Raw genomic sequence first — 17,969 nt, forward strand, 5'->3', positions numbered from 1 at the left:
ATGTATATGTCACAGGTGTACAAATTTACCTTTATCATCGCTATAACATTGTAAGTGACTTACAATAACGTCATCTCTTCACATTTTCCTTTTTACTATTCCTTTGTTATTTAAATGTTTTTCTATGACGAATTTAAGTTTGACAAATAGGGTAAATCAAACAATATATTTTGAAAAAGATAGGATTGTTCTATGAACGTTTCGTTTTTATAACCTTAACTTAAATCATAAAATTATTAATAATTATAATAAAGGAATATATATTTTGCTACAGTCGGAAGTTGATTTGATTTGCCATCCCCTGGCCTCAGATCTACGAGACTCTACCAGTGAGACGATCCAGTGCCCTAGACTTAAGAGAGGGGTCTTGTGCTTCAGCGACATATAAACGGTTATATGCAATATAACCGTTAACACTGAGCCATATATAGCCTGTTTAAACAATTTGTATGACCCAAAACAGTCAGAACGTTATATATTTAGAGCGAAAATGCTTTTATTAAACACTTTGCAACTAATTTGCAATTTCTTTCACTTTTTACATGCACACGCATTAAATTAATTATATTTGATAAAATCATCATTTTAAACGAAGCAAAGTAACGAACACCAAGGCGTAACTATATACACCTGGTTACGGATCGTCTATGATGTTGTGCATAAGTTGTTCATGCATGTGACATATCATTCTTATATCATATGTGAACATCTTTACTAAAATGGATTTAATTCAGCTGGTATGTTATAATTCTAGTTATCATAAATTAAAATAGTTTTTCACCGAAAGCTTATAAATGTATATGTATTTATTTCAAATGTTGTTGTTTTTCAGTCTTTCAAAAATATACTATAACTTTATTTCAATAAGAACGTAATCTTAGCAAGGCGAGTGTGGTCCGGTATAAATGGTATAACAAGAATATAATCTATAACTGTCAAGTAACAGAATGCCAAACTGCCGACCCATATGATAATCACACTTTTTGAGTTCGTCACAAGTTCATTTTAATGCTGCATACCTTCAGAAAAGCCAAAATATATCAAGAAAATCAGACATGTAAAAACAATAGATGTTTTGTGAGATTAGTGACGGATATTTTAGTATTTATCGCCATATTTTAAGTACTGCGTTACTATCACAGTAAGAACTGTACTGCGTTAGTAACGCAGAAAGAACTACTTTTGCATATATTGACCTATTTCGGTAATCTACCCGGATTGTAAGCGCCGTTGGAGATGTGTAAATTGTTTATCTTTGTTCACTTCACAATATGTTTTCTTCAAACACATTTTAGTATATTTTAATGAGAATAAGTTTGAATCTGGAGGCATGCTGCTTTAAACGCTGAGGTATATACGTGACGGGTGTTAAATCTTTCATGTTTTTTTGTCTTCTGTATTAAATTTAACAAAATCCAATACCAGACTTCGAAACGACAATATATATACCATGTAGATCTCGATGTCCTATTATAATAAGTGTACATTTACTCCTTACATCAATGTCCACATAAAATAAATATCATGCTTTTGAAGTCTATTGGTCTATAATGGAATGTCTGCAGAAATGATCAAATTAATTATTCAAATTCATCATCGCATCAGTTATTTCTCAAAATAAGCTTATCTTATCAAATGATTAATTTTTTATGATAACATCAAATTGTTTAAGAAGTTGTTGAATGCTGATAAATGTATTCTTCTGTCATTGCCTTTTGCCCTACGCTGAATGCGCACGCGCGAAATTTTACTTCCGTTTCTATGGAAAAACCGTAACGTAAAAAGGTCTATACCATATATAATTATGTTTATAGTGATAAGTATCATACGTGAAAACAATCCACAAAAGAAATATTACGAATGTTGTTGGTAAGTGTTGGATACATGATCCGATCGATATGACATATCAATTTATAGCAGATAATAAACTGTTTGGGAAAAATATTATTATAGTCATCATACATATATGTTCATTTTAGAACTCTTTCAACATTTTGTTTTCCAAAAATATTTTATTACATTATCCAAATGGTACATTTTTTTTTGTTTTAATCAATATTAAAAATACATACAGAAAAATTTGCCTATGTAGACCAATCCCCTTGAATGCATATGTAATTATGGTGGCTAATTTGGTATGCTTTTGTGCATCTAATTGGCACTAGCAACAACAAGACAAAGCACTTAACGGCGCGTTGTCGCGCTGTTGTCTTGTCTCTAGTGCGGAACGCCAAACGGCGCGTTGTCGTGCGGCGCGTTGTCGCGATGTCGCCCTGTCTCTTGGCTTATAAGCAAATCCTTCTATTTGAACGGGTCGACAATGTGACATCGCGACAACACGCTGCACGATAACGCGCCGTTTGGCGTTCCGCACTAGAGATAGGTCGACAAGACGACAGCGCGACAACGCGCCGTTTGGCGCTTTGTTGTGTTGTCGCTAGTGCCACCGCACGCGACGCACAAAAGCGTACCAAATCAGCCACCATAATTAGTTATGCTCACAGGCTCCATTATACTAAATATTAAATGCATATAAAACCTCTGAAATGATTACTTTGTCTTTCTGTAGAGAAAAGCCAAACGTTGTGTTTATTAATGGTGTAATAATGGATGTTATAGACTAGGAACATGAAGGATGTTTATCACCTGAAAAAAAAACAGTGCTGAATGAAAAAAAAATTGTGATTATGGTAGTAAAAAATAAGCACAGTAGTATTTTCATATCAGTACAATAAAAACTTGGTACCATTGATTTACCATAGGTACCAATGCCCATGTTATTGCAAATAACACAAATCGTATGATTACAGCTACATGCCTTAAGACGAGTGAAAACTTTTCAATAAAATCAAACTAGAGAAAAATGTACAAATATGTAAGGAAAAGTAAAAAAGTTTCAAGATTCAAGTAATATTTTACAAATTATGTGCGATTAATGACTGATTTGTCAGTTTTTACAACTATATTTCTTCTGTTACAAACGCAGTTAAGGCTATTTATGCATATTGCGACCACTTTTTGGTAATTTACGTGGTTTGTAAAGTGACATTGATAATGTGTAAATTGCTCCCTTTTAGTTACTTCATAATATTACACATTCAAATACATTTTCAAACTTTTCATGACAATTAGCACGAATCTGGAGGCGTGCTGCTTTAAATCTGCTCAGATTAAATAGTAACCCACCGGTACCAATGGTATTTTATGTTACCAATGGTAAGTTATTATTGGTTCAATGGGGAATAATCTGAATGCACCAAAATAATGATAAACTGAGTTCAGATTAAAATGTTAGGCAGTGGTACAAATGGTAGTTTATGTTACCATTGGTGTTAGAATGTTGATACCATTGTTAATACCCTGAACTCCACCAGTATATTTAGCATACCATTAAAAAGGCAAACTTTTTTGTCTACAGTACGTGGACTCCATTTTAATAAACTAATTTAAAGTTGGTCTACAAATAAAGTTTATAAAGTGATATATAATAATGATACGACTGGCTTGTCACAGCTCCACAGCCCGTGAAATTGAAACGCACATGGTTTTAGATTAACGTATACGATAGGTCGTATTATGCCTCAAAATATAACATTTATAATTACTGGGCCTGTGCAAGCTTTACTTTACGTGAATTTTGAGTGAAAACAAAAACACACACACATTTTCCGATAAGAAGCGACACTTTAAAAAAAGTCACAAAAACTTACATTTTCTCATCATAATACATTTTGTAAATCATTTTAAGATACGATTCGTAAACGTCAACATTTCATCATTTAATATATCAAACCATACCTTCAAAAATTTTCTTTTAATGATATAGGGTATTTAAGTTTGAATGTCTTCAAAATTTGAGTAACGTCATCAGCTCTTTCAATGATAACATCGACATCCACTCATCAGCAAGAATGAATAATGCTAATAAACCGTTCAACGAAACAATTTTCAGAGCTTTTGTGCTACAGTAACTATGAAATATTCAAACTTTTTGTTCATTTAAAATATTCTTTAATTCATGGTACTTTCTAATAGACCTCATGCTTTCGAAATCCATATACACTTCAATAATTTCTAGATTTTCCTTTTTCTCAGTCCCAGTTCCACATGAAGTGCCTCAATGCGCACCTTGTTTAATATGCTTTTCCGCTCTTCACGGTATCTATAGACAGCACAAAATAATGTTCATATCTATCCCAATTTTAACCAAAGTGGTGGTGGTGTTGGTAGTTTTCACTCCGGATCATGACAGTTAGCCACATTGAATTCACCAGAGCACAGATCAACCACCACATCGTTCCTAGACAGAATATCAAGCAGTTTACCAATACTTTCGCAAGGAACTTTCTGTACATGCAAGAGCGACGGTGGCACAAAGGTGACATGTGTGTGTTTTTATCTATCTTGTGCGCGCGAGATACTATGTCGTGGCCACGAGTTACCAAGTCGTGGCCACAAAATAGTTAAGTCGTGGAAACGATATACTATGTCGTGGCCACGAGTTACTAAGACATAGCCACAAGATAATTAAGTCGTGGCCACGAGATACTATGTCGTGACAATGAGTTACTTAGTCGTGGCCACGAGATAGTTAAGTCGTGGGAAGGAGATAATATGCCGTGGCCACGAGATACTATGCCTAGGCCACGAGTTACTATGTCGTGGGAACGAGATAGGTAAGTCGTGCGCAAAGGATAATTAGCCAGTCAGATAACACTATGATTTTGTTTAACTTAGAAAAATTCTGTTATTAAGTTTAATATGCAACATTAATCTTTGAAAATACTGTCGTGTTCACTTAAAACCTGATACACGTCTTTAGGATTATATAAGAAAGTCACCTTCTAATTTATTTTATTTGGTAGGGGCAATGCCCATGCACAGTAGATAGCCTATAAGGATGTTTGAAGCCAAGGGTCAATTTAAACATGACATTTCATGTAAAATCCTTGTCTGATAAATGATTTAGAAGGAATAAGTTATGGAGAGATCATTGCACCTGATCTGTAGATGACACCTATTAATTTTGAGGCCATTGGGTCAGAAATCAGGGTAACAATGACGCTAAATGTAAATTTAAATGATTGACCAATCAATAACTTGTATTTATAAATCAGGTGAAGTAGCGGTATAGCACATGTCCAGTTAATAACGAAAATCCCTATAAATAGTGTAATCTGATTGGTTATTTATCTCGTGCGGTTATTTTCAGCACAGGGCCAGAAATTTGTAAGCATGCTGTTTTGGATATAGACTATTAATCTCTCGAACACAATTGAATACATAAATACTTACCGTCTGTCAAATGTGATTTTTACGACATGTATTTACTAGAACGGCTGTCGACGGTTGAACGGCTGTCTGCCCATTTGATTGTACTGTGTGTTAAATGCGTTTTGAGATCAACTCACCGAATGTGTGTGGTATATCATTAAGCAAGAGGTCGATTTATGTTCAAAGTCGTTATATTACGGCTCAGTCAAGCGATGTCAACAAAAAGGACATTTTCGCTTTAAAATTCGATCTTTTTACGTAGAAACTGGTCCACTATTTTACATTCATTCTTGGAGACAAAACCCATTTTTGAGTAGATTGCGCATTATTTGGTGGAAATTGGTTGAAAGTTAATAAAGATATATGGGACATAATCAAAATAAGACCTGGTGATAGTTCCGCCCCCCCTTTTTTTATTGATAGTATATTCGAATAATAAAAACAACAACATTCTTTTGAGGTTTCCTAAAAATATGTTTTAAAACATTTTGAATTAACATGTACATGTATAATACATGTATAATACATACTATCCAAGCCAAGCACCTGTTTCCTTCCACGTTATAGCTATATCAAATCCGTAAGCCATTATGGCCCTTCAGACTTTTGATTTAAATAATTATCTTAAATGGACATCATTTAGAATTAAATAATGTGGATTGGTCAACAGTGATCAAATTTTTCTTAAGTATTGCAAATACTGATAAAACAAACGAAATGTTTATTTATGCTTTTTATGCTAATTTCACAGTGAAAATTATCAAAATATAATTTCACACTTTTCAATGACGAAACTACTTTTTTTAAGATTTTCCCCATATGGTACCTCAATTTTATTTTTGCTGACAATTCTGACAATGTTAGGCTGTTTAAAGAAAAAGCAAAGCTGAAATTGATAAATAACTTAAATGTCAAAAGTAATAAAAATAAGAAAGCTTACCTCTATTCATTCAAATTCCAATCACCAAATTTCGTCTCTAAATTTTTTGTTTTATTTTAACAGTCTGAAAAATACATTCTTTCCACATGCAAAACTGCTCTTGATGACATTTGGGCATATTAAACTATCCTACGAGCACTTACTGCCGTATACTTCATGACAATTGAAAAGCAATGACAGCCATCAGCTCGAAGAACAAGTAAACAACCCAGCGTTCCTGGGCCAGCTTCCAAGTTTTCCATTTTCCTAGCTGCTTTTATGAATGTTTTCACATCTGTCAACACTTATTTTATGTCTGTTACATTCCTCAAATAAGTTCTCTTTCTTTTAAAAAGATGTATGACTAACAAATACAAATGGTATCCCTCTGAATCAAACACAATTATTTTCCTCCCGTGAAATACACAACTTTAAAAAAAGGCTGCCGCTTACATTTAACAAAGCCATGTCTAATATAAATTCGCAGTAAGTAACAGAAATATGGATAAATAGTTGGACTTTTTCTCCTACAAGAGTTGTTTGTTTTTAATATTAAAACAAGCGATCATTCATATTTTTAATTAAATAAATTATTTCAGCGTCATTTAACGTTGATTGTCGGACTTATTTTTCAGCTCAATACTTCTTGTTTTTAATGAGACATTCCGACTATATGGGGCTCTCAATTGAGAAAACAGATTTTAATATTAACGTAAATATTATGGAAAATTCGTTTTAACTTGTTTTTAAGCATGAAATAAAAAGAAAATTTGTTTGTTTGTTGCGCAAGATGTAATTTTATTTCATCTCTTGAACTTTAAAAACAGTATTCTACTGTTTTTAAAGCCAACTCGATGAAATAAAATTTCATCTTACACACAAACGAACAAATATCCTCTATATCATTTGGATATTCTTAAAAGCTATTGCTTGATAAACTTTAAGTTCTAACTGATTAAACTAGTAAGAAGGATTATATGAATAGTTTATCATAGAAAATAAAATTATATGATTTAAAGTGGATGATGATTGACTGTACTGGGTTTAATGATGAAATTATTAAACAAGTTAAATAAGATTATATTATATGAGCCTCATGCGAGCATAATATTGTGCTTTTCAACGAGTTCAATAAATTTAGCATTGAATCTACTCCAATATTATATTTTATAATATTCGACACAAGAACGGTTAACAGTTAAAGAGAATAATGGACGCATCTATACTGTAACGCTTACCTTTATCCCATCAACCACCGTGCAGGAATGTAATAAAGCCATTGCTCACCTTGCCGTACCGATTTTGCGACTCCGTACAAATGGTATTGCACGACAGTGCATATATTTTGACGTGACGTCATTTACCTTACACAAACAGGGTAAAGACGCGCTAAATGTTAGCGTTACGTAAATATATAGGTGCGTTTATGAAAAGTTATTCGTTTGCAATTTAAACAGTCGTTATTTTAGGTATGTGTTAAATCAAATATTATATTTGTGTAGGTTCATTGCTGAATTTACTGAACTTGTTGAATAAAATAATGTTTTGCTCGCCAGAGGCTCGCATAATATAATTTTATTCAACTCATTCAATATATCCTCTACGTAATTATAAAATAAACGACTTTACTCCATTGTAGACAAATCCACTTTGATATTGACACACAGTGACCCGGAATTTCGGGCAGTTATTTATGAAGTTTTCGAATGCTTAATTACTGCTATTCGGAAATATTTGCATAAGTGTTCATAAGGCATCTGTAAAATGTCCACTGCCTTTAGCACATATGCCGATTAATACTTGGCATTTTATTATTCTTAGATTTTTAGTTAAAAGCACAAATACTTAACTACCTGTGATATAAATGTTTCGTTTAGTTCATTCCTATAATAGGATTTAATCTAGTATACTGTGGATTGTATATGATAATATCAATATAATACTAGTTATATATGAGATAAATTGAGTGTGATACTATTCTTTATGATATTTTTGTGATATTTTCACCAAGTATTAACATCTCTATGTCCTTTCACCAACACTTTGAAGCCAAATAGCTGAGGGCCATTTAATCATTTTTTGTCCAAATCTGAAACTTACATCGGGGCAAGTATACAGACCCTCCAAAAATCCGAATCTTACAAGATTTTGCTTTCACAACGCTTGAGAATCAAGATGGCGTCCAAAATGGCCGCCGATTTTATGCAAAACCGGTATATATCTTATTATGGTAAATTTACAGCAAAGATTATGCAATTTTCGACAAAAAGGAGTATAGACATTTCAGAAATAATCCTTTAATAATTAAATAACAATGAAATACACAGCATTTCAGTTTTTGTCTTAAAATTGTCAAACTAGTAGTATAATGATAAATGCCTTTTTTGCACATTTTTCTGTTACCTGAATAATCTTGTTTCGTTTTTCATAAATTCTATGTGCTTTTTAATAAAAAATGCAAGAAAATGCATAATTTGAACGTTTTATACTAGTACTTGGTTAAAGTAGGTGTGGGTTATTTCGCTCAAAATCGGAAAAACAAAAACAAAATTCGCCTAAATATGATAATTTTATATCTTAGCTTTTTATTTTTTATTTTACTTTATATGTGTTTCCATGCAGTTATTCTCTATTTTTATGTATTTTCAGGGGCTTATTTTGACCTTTTACTGCATGCATGGATTGATGTCGTACCGATTTCATTTCTTTTTTTATATCTTTGCAGAAAACATTCTTGGTATGGGCTTCAATATGCGGCCTTTTGAAGACAGCTTGTGGCGTTACAGGTTTGTTAATTAATTAATAAGCATCATAAAATTTGATTTTTAATGAAGCACTATTTAAAAATGTAAATAAGTCTAATTATCAATGTAATATCAATTTTATAACTATTTAGACCATTCAAATGAAGCTATTATTAAGAGTCGTCAATGGATCTCGGGTTATTCTAATCATTTTAGGCAACTATCATAAAGAAATATAAATGGAACTCCAAATACACTAAATGTGAACCGCACATCAATAAAGTCATTATTAAGAGGTAACAATGGAGTTCGGATTATTTTAGTTGTTTAGGCCATATTAAATGAAGTCATTATTCAAGAGATAACAATGAAGTTTGTGTTATTTTAGTTGTTTAGGCCATGTCAAATAAAGTCATTATTAAGAGATAACAATGGAGTTTGGGTTATTTTAGTTGTTTAGGCCATATCAATTGAAGTCATTATTAAGAGATAACAATGGAGTTTGGGTTGTTTTAGTTATTTAGGCCACGTCAAATGAGGTCATTATTAAGAGGTAGCAACGGAGTTCGGATTATTTTGGTTGTTTAGGCCATATCAAATGAAGTCATTATTAAGAGATAACAATGGAGTTTGGATTATTTTAGTTGTTTAGGCCATATCAAATGAAGTCATTATTAAAGAATAACAATGGAGTTTGGATTATTTTAGTTGTTTAGGCCATATCAAATGAAGTCATTATTAAGAGATAACAATGGAGTTTGGGTTATTTTAGTTGTTTAGGCCATATCAAATGAAGTCATTATTAAGAGATAACAATGGAGTTTGGATTATTTTAGTTGTTTAGGCCATATCAAATGAAGTCATTATTAAAGAATAACAATGGGGTTTGGTTCCATGATAACCGCCGTATGAACACATCTGCGGATGTTTCTAAATTCAAAATTTTACTATTTCACGTTTAAATGTTGAATTCTGCTTAAGCCGGTGCTAGGGGGCGTGGACGGTAACTTGCACTTTCCAGTACCGTCCATGAACAGGCTCAATCAAACCGAGCCTGCAACATTTTCAATTTTGCCGTGTTGGGCTTTCTTTAGGGATTCTGTATTTATCTATTTTTTGGATTATTTTAGTTGTTTAGGCTATGTCAAATGAAGTAATTATTAAGAGATATCAATGGAGTTTGGGTTATTTTAGTTGTTTAGGCCATGTCATATGAAGTCATTATTAAGAGACAACAAGGAGTTTGGATTATTTGAGTTGTTTCGTCATATCAAATGAAGGCATTATTAAGAAATAACAATGTAGTTTGGATTATTTTAGTTGTTTAGGCCATGTCAAATGAAATCATTATTTAGAGATAACAATGGAGTTAGGATTATTTTAATTGTTTAGGTCGTGTCAAATGAAGTCATTATTTAGAAATTACAATGTTGTCCTGGTTATTCTAGTTGTTTAGGCCATATCAAATGAAGTCATTATTAAGAGTCGGGTTATTCTAGTTGTTTAGGCCATGTCAATAAAGTCCATATTAAAAAAAAAAAAACATCCACAAAGCTTAAGCTATTTTTACTTACTTAGACCATTTCAATAAATCTAGCTTTTATAAATATACCTGTACGTCAATGAAACTCGGGATATTCTACTTATTTAGACCTATACAATTACGTAATATTTTACAGACGTCATGACAATAGGACTACAAGGGTTATTCTAATTATTTAGGCTATCTTAATGCAGTCATTATAATAGAGAAGTCAATCGAGTCGCCAGGGGTATTCTAATTGTTTGGCCTGGTCATATTAGTAAAGTCATCATCTAGAAATGCCGATGGAGCTTGTGGTTATCCTGGAAATAAGGTCGATTCATTTAAATGAAAACATTGTTTGCTGGTGTCAACAGAGCACGGGGTTTTCTAATTCTTTGGTCCGGCCATATAAATGAAGTCGTTGACAGACATTGTGGACGGTACTACTTTTTAGCAATCTTATATTAATCTCTAATACCCATCTATTAACAATCGCTAAATTTCGGCGGCGCATTGCAAAGATTACACCCACATAGTTTTCTTTAACATCAAAAGTCACGGAGTTCAACTCTTTTCGACCTTGCTTGTTTCCAAGATGATTATTGAAAACTGACAAGGTGTTCTGAATACCACACTGTGCATGAATCAGCATCCCACTAGGCAACACCTATTGTCTGTTATGAATTTGACAATCAACTCTATCTTATTTAGGCTAATACTGAGAGAAAGGCTAAATATCTTAATACTGAGAAAGGAAAAACATCTAAATTCTGAGAAAGGCAAAATATCTTAATACTGAGAAAGGCTAAATATCTAAATACTGAGAAAGGCTAAATATCTTAATACTGAGAAAGGCTAAATATCTTAATACTGAGAAAGGCTAAATATATAAATACTGAGAAAGGCTAAATATCTTTATACTGAGAGGGGCTGAATATCTTAATACGGAGGAAGGCTAAATACCTTAATACTGTGAAAGACTAACTATCTTAATACTGAGACAGGCTAAATATCTTAATACTGAGAAAGGCTAAATACCTTAATAACGTTAATGGCTAAATACCTTAATAATGAAAGCGTTGTTGGCCGTCTCTGTCAAAATGACTGAATCGTTACTTTTATTTGGTTGCACACCAACACTTTGAAGATAAATATTAAGGCAACTTTTGAGCTTTCCTGGTAGCGGATGATCTCAAGTGCCTTTCAACTTGCACTTTGCACTTTCCAGTACCGTCCATGAACAGGCTAAATCAAACCGAGCCTGCAACATTTTCAATTTTGCCGTGTTGGGCTTTCTTTAGGGATTCTGTATTTATCTATTTTATGATCACATCCGTGTTAATTGTGCCGTGTGGCGGCTGTAAAAAGTCTCCCCGTACATTTAATCAATGATGTTATATTTTCGATCCTTAAAGATCGTTTAGCACGACATTATTTTTGTGCTTGTGGTATTTTTAGTTTCAACTTTTCGGCATTTTCTAGTTGGGTGGTTCCAATATTCCTACTTGAATAATGTTGAATAACCCTTAGGATATGTTGCCTGCTTTTTAAAATTTGTCTTTTGACGTCTTATCTGTGATACGCAGGCTTCATAACCTCTGATCCCCTTTCAAAATTCCATTTTATTTAGTTCCGCCCATTGTTTGCTCGTTTAGGGCACACGCTTTTTATTACTTGGGGACCATACGCCGCTTTTCATGGAATGGCACGGAAGTGTCACATTGAAGGTTCCATGATAACCGCCGTATGAACACATCTGCGGATGTTTCTAAATTCAAAAATGTTTACTATTTCATGTTTAAATGTTGAATTCTGCTTAAGCCAGTGCTAGGGGGCGTGGACGGTAACTTGCATGTTCCAGTACCGTCCATGAACAGGCTCAATCAAACCGAGCCTGCAACATTTTCAATTTTGCCGTGTTGGGCTTTCTTTAGGGATTCTGTATTTATCTATTCCACATGCATTTAGAAAGGCTAACACCTTTAAGACTTGAACCACCAACATCCCGCAAACTTACTGGATAGCGTCCTTACACGAACAATCCAAAGTCCCTACCGGGATTTAGATCGAACAGGAGTAAGTGACAAGTGGATTAATGTCAAGTTAAAATTTTACCCAGTTTTGATGTAATCTATTTACTAAAATGCTAAAATGTTAAAAGTATTGCCAATAAATAAATACTGCAAAAGCCTCTTTTTAAACATATTTGTTTCTAATTTAAAGTCAGAATAACTATTAAAGAATACTCTGTAATTATTCTTTTAAAATTACATCAAACCAACTGAAAATGTCAAGGTTAGTAGAACTTTAAACCTTTAACTTCATGTCTTGTACATTAATTATTTTTAATTGGTTTGTTTAATTTGGTTTTACGTCACACCGATACAGTGTAGGTCATATGGCGACATTCGCGCTTTACTGGTGGAGGATGACCTCAGGTGCCCTTCCGTGCATTATTTCAGGTGTGAACGGGCACCTGAGTAGAACCACCAGCGTTCGTAAGCTAGCTGGATAGCTTTCGTACATGAAAGAATCCAAAGTCCCTGTCGGGATTCGAACCCACAGCGGTAAGGGGCAAGTGGTTTGAAGTAAATAACCTTAACCACTCGGCCACGGACGCCCCTAATTATGTTTCATATAACATACTTATACATGTTTATATCATACGATATAATATACCATATTCTATTTGATAGTAAAGTATATGTGCTTGCCTTCACAAGTGACCGGAAGTGAGTTTAAATTCACAGTGAGGCTGAGGAAAGATGGTGATAATACTATAACAGGGATTACAGCTGTAGCCTCGAACATAAACCCAAACGCAGACAATACACCAACAGGTATTTTAACTGACATTCTTAAAGTGATTTGGCCTATAATAGAAGGTCTGTAATACAATAGATAATCATTTTGAAAGTTTCAAGTATCAAACATAAAAACAAACCATAAAATAATTGTTTACTAGTAATATTGGCAAGTGTAATGATCCAATATCACATATGTTTATATACATGTCATAGATAATCAGTTGTTCTAGAACAAAACATTATAATTATTGATAATAAATATGTTCATACCAAATCACTTAAAAACTTTATCAACTTTGCTTTTCAAGCAATATCTTATTAGAATATCCAAGTGATATATTTCTATTGTTTTGTCAATATTTCTAATACTTAAGGAAAATGTGCCCATTAAAGATCATTCCACTGCAAAGATTTCGAGCATGTGTACTTAAAGGCGAGTCGCCATTTACGACGTTCGACAATGTAAGGCAACGCTCGGCATCGGCGTTATGAGGCGACACTTGGCAATACAAAAAGAGGCTAGACTATGGAATGAGAAATATCCCCCTGACGTTGAGAAACGTTGTATTTAAGAGCGTGACATTATCATAAATTCACATTGCATTGTCGATTGTTTCTCCGCATTACTAGTATATAAACATTACATTGTTGCAATGCCACTTCAAATTGTCATGACTGTGTCGAACCTAACGCGACGGGCGACACCAAGGGACACGACGTGAAGTGGTTGCACACTTGGTTCACGCGAGAAAATTGTTGGCAAACTTAACAAAATGACACAGTACCGAATCATGAATATTTACATCAATTATACGTATTTTTTCAAGTAAGTTTGTTTGTATGTTATTTAAAAAAATAAAATATGCCTATTTCTTTCGGGAATGTTTTGGACACACATGGTTTAGGGTTTCAAAACTCAAAGATGTGAATAAACGCGTAGAAAATCCGACCAGAATGGTCACCTGTCAAATCGCAAAATATGTACATGACCAGTTTATATCTTCAATAACTCCGTCAAATCAAAAGCTAGAAAGCTGAACCCTAAACCGTGTGTCATAAACTTTGCCTAAAAGAATAGGAATATTAAAAAATAGCACAAACATCCCACTTACCTTTTGAAAAAGCGTGCCGGGGCTGTAAATATTCATGACTCCGTAGCCATTTTCTCAAGCTTGCAGACACTATTCTTGCTTGAATTAAGTGTGCAACCACTTCACGTCTTGTCCCTTCCACAATATGTATACCATTATAATTGACGCAGATGACAAAGTTTTAGGATTATAAAAACGTAATGTAGATGTCACTTTCTATTTATAGCATCCGGTTGCACGACGACAACTGAAGAAAGGACGGATATTTACGCATTATCTGCAGACATCGACACCGGCTCCTTGTCATGTGGAGTAACATTGGTACGTGACATTGTTCATATAACATTTTAATGACTTATGAAGTTCAGAACCCAATTCTGATTTCCGCTATCACACTTGTCTCTTTTCGTTTATATCCGTCAGTCTGGGTAAAATTAATTGACTACAAAAGTTCTACAAGATTTAAATAAATTTCCATATTTGACATTGTTGTTCAATGTCAATAGCATTCCCGAGTTTCTTTACATATCAGAGTTTCTTTAAATGAAACTTTGTTCTAAATGTTGTTTTGTCCAATTTAATAAGTAAAATACATCCATTAGCAACAAAGATTTGACAAATTTTATGAATGTCTCAATAATTCAACTTTAAAGGTCAAGGTTGTATCGGAATTACTCAATATTAGAGTCAAATGGGAATTGTTGCTAGTAACTAGTAAACTGCTTGACAGTCTGACAAGGAACCATACGGTGGCTGAACTGAGCTCTGGTTAATTCAATGAGGCTTACTGCCGTACTCCGTGAAAACTACCAATACCATCACCACCAGTTTGACCTACCCGAAGGCATTAACCAATGAGTGTTATGTCAAATAATAGAATAGATACAAATCACCCAAAAGTAATAAAAATATGCAAATGTCATTAAACTGTATACATGTACAAGAAAATGTTACTTACATTACGACCCGACTCTTACAAGGACATATTCAAACAAACTTTTGATATCTGTCTCCCAAAACGTTAAAAGAAACATTTGCCAAAAGGACAGTTTTACAGAAATAGTAAAACGTCTTTAATACCAGATATCTCAGATTTTTGTGTACTAGTATGTATTAATTACGTCGTCTCTTCTATTCGCAAACCTAATTAAAACAGAAACAGTTAGAAATGAAAAGCACTATATATCTGAGATATCTGTGTACTAATAAATATGATGCCTGTTCTAAGCTTATTAAGCGTCCATCCGCTCTCTCAGGCACTTATTATCGGTCTAGTAGAAACCAATCAGGTCCTTAAAAAGTATTTAAATGCCAAAATGGCGACTTATTTGTTTTAAATCCAGTAATTCATTGAATGCGGCTATACATAATACTGTTCTGATCTTGCTCACGGTGATGCATCGTCCCCGCAACAATGATTTTGATTGGCTTATAAAATTAAAACGTTTCGTGATACTGATTCAAAATTATCTTTTAAGCGTCTGCTTCCTGAAGTCTTTCTTTGTACACACTATTGTGAGTAATAAACAAACAATTAGAAATATAAACACACCGAATAATTCCTTCAACTTATCTTATATACCGGTTTGATAGTAAAAAAAAGACTGAAATATTACAGTTTATATCATTATGCAAATAGCGAATTTATAAAAAAAATATAATAAAGTTAAGTATAACGTACGTTTACGTCACACAATTACCCCTGTCCAGTTTAATTTAAAATTTGGTAAGCGGTTTAAGAACTTTGACAGCAAGAACCAGTATACCTCCTTACAGCTTTGTTGCGCAGGTGCGGGGGTGGGGCCTATTAAATGTATCTTATACATCACTTTTAGATTTTTATTTCAATTAAATTTTTTTCTCTAGGGAAAAGTTGGGAAAAACCTTTTCAAGATTCAGATTCGGCAAAAAAGGACCAAACATTTACTTCCTTTTTAATGCCCATACGACAAAGGGTTTCCCCCAAACCCTCTTCAAATTTCGGTTATGATTTTGCCCAACGTAAGTTATTAATTTCTGTCCGGGCTTAAAAAAATAAAATACCCAATAGGGGGATTATGGTTTTAAAATAAACATTTAGCAAAAAAACCTTTTAAAAATTATTTTTCAAAAAATCGTGTTTATTTCCCTGTTTATCTCACCGGGGGGTCTGCCAACCTAAAAATAAACCCGTATTTGACATACCATACACATAGTTCCCAAAAAATCCCACAAAAAACATCTTTTTTCCCTATATAAAATGCCCCTTTTACCCAATTTTTATATAAATTATTTTTATTTTGTTTTAAAATTCTTTTGGGCACCCCAAGAAAAAAAAAGAAAAAAAAAGGTCTAAATTTTTTTTCTTCCCGTTTTTGCCGGTTTTTTTTTCAAAAGGTTTTAAAAAAAAAAAACGCCAATTTCAAAAATTTTCCCAACTTTTTTAACCCAAATTTTATTTGTATAAATTTTAAATAAAAAAAAACACCAGAGCAAATGGGGGAATTTATTTTAAAAAGGGGAAAAAAATCAAAATAAAAGTTTTTTAAAGTACGAAAACCGGGCACACAAATTTTCTTGAACTGCGCCCATGGTCCCCCTTTTTTCTTTTGCTACACAGACCCAATTTGCCCAAAGCTCCTTTTAAGTTTTATTTAAATTTTAATTTTTAAACGGTTTTTTTAAAGACGGAAATTTAAAATTTATGGAAAAACTTCCGTGTATGCTTAAAAACAGGGTTATATACATTTTTTACATAAAAAAATTTTTAAAAAAAGATTTTAAGAACCCAAGGCGTAATTTTTATAACTTGTTGAACGAAAAAAGGGAAAACCAAAATCCCATTTCAGTTTAAAAAACCCAAAAAATCTACTTTAAATTTAAACCAAAGGAGGAAAAAAGGAAACCCCCAAAGGCCCTTTTTTTTCCGGTTTTACAAGGGGGGTTTCCCGCCCCACTTTTTTAAAATTTCCCCAAAAAAAAATTTGGGTGAAATTTTTAAAAGGGCATTTTTATAGTTGTTAAAGGTAAAAATTTTATCATTAAATATAAAACACGGTTTTTTTGGTTTACTAATTGACCCCCAAAAATTCCTTTTGCCCGAGCAAAGAGGGGAAACCCCCAAAAGGGGTCAGAAGTACCCAATTATCTTTTAAAGTTTTTTTAAAATTTTTTTTTACGTTTACACCGAAAAGACACAGTATAGGTGGTTTTGGGGGGGACGTTTTCCGCTTTTTGGGGCGAAGACCTCAAAGGGTGCCCTTCTTTTCCCCTTATTCAGGCACGACCCGGCCCCCGGGGGAGAAAAGCATAGAAGTAATAACTTCCCCAAATCAAATAATCCGAAGGGCCCCCCTAAGGGTTTTGAACCCACAAACGGGTTTAAAAAGGGGCAAGTAGTTTTAAATCTACAACCTTTTTTCCACTCGACTACAAAAGGGCCCTTAAATACACAATTTAAATATTATTTTGTTTCTGTTAGCTATAAAGGGTTTCCACCAAAATCAAAACCCTTTTAAGGGGTTTTACCGCAAAATTTATCGGGTTTTAAAGCCCTTTCAAAAAAACGGCCCAAAATTTTTAATTTTTATAAATTTTTAATTTAACCCCTGTTTCAACCCCCTTACCTTT

The 17,969-nt window shown here is 33.3% G+C and overlaps 2 protein-coding genes across 4 annotated transcripts in view; both read left to right on the forward strand.

The window, feature by feature from the left end:
• Positions 1-17,969, forward strand: part of LOC132755826 (uncharacterized) — a 98,209-nt gene that overhangs the window by 50,091 nt on the left and 30,149 nt on the right. The window lies entirely within an intron of this gene.
• LOC132755827 (uncharacterized) lies at positions 586-14,735 on the forward strand. The gene is made up of 4 exons (XM_060746751.1): positions 586-737; positions 8,919-8,979; positions 13,159-13,302; positions 14,587-14,735. The coding sequence occupies exons 1-4, from the start codon at positions 720-722 to the stop codon at positions 14,709-14,711; spliced, it is 348 nt and encodes a 115-aa protein (XP_060602734.1). The 5' UTR covers positions 586-719; the 3' UTR covers positions 14,712-14,735.

The sequence above is a fragment of the Ruditapes philippinarum genome, unplaced genomic scaffold (genome assembly GCF_026571515.1).
Source record: "Ruditapes philippinarum isolate M1 unplaced genomic scaffold, ASM2657151v2 ctg608_1_1_1_1, whole genome shotgun sequence".
Classification (NCBI taxonomy): Eukaryota; Metazoa; Mollusca; class Bivalvia; order Venerida; family Veneridae; genus Ruditapes; species Ruditapes philippinarum.

Coding starts and splice junctions, on each gene's coding strand:
- LOC132755827 (XM_060746751.1), top strand. Junction 8,980..13,158: donor GACAGCTTGTGGCGTTACAG/GTTTGTTAATTA, acceptor TCTATTTGATAG/TAAAGTATATGTGCTTGCCT. Junction 13,303..14,586: donor CGCAGACAATACACCAACAG/GTATTTTAACTG, acceptor TTCTATTTATAG/CATCCGGTTGCACGACGACA.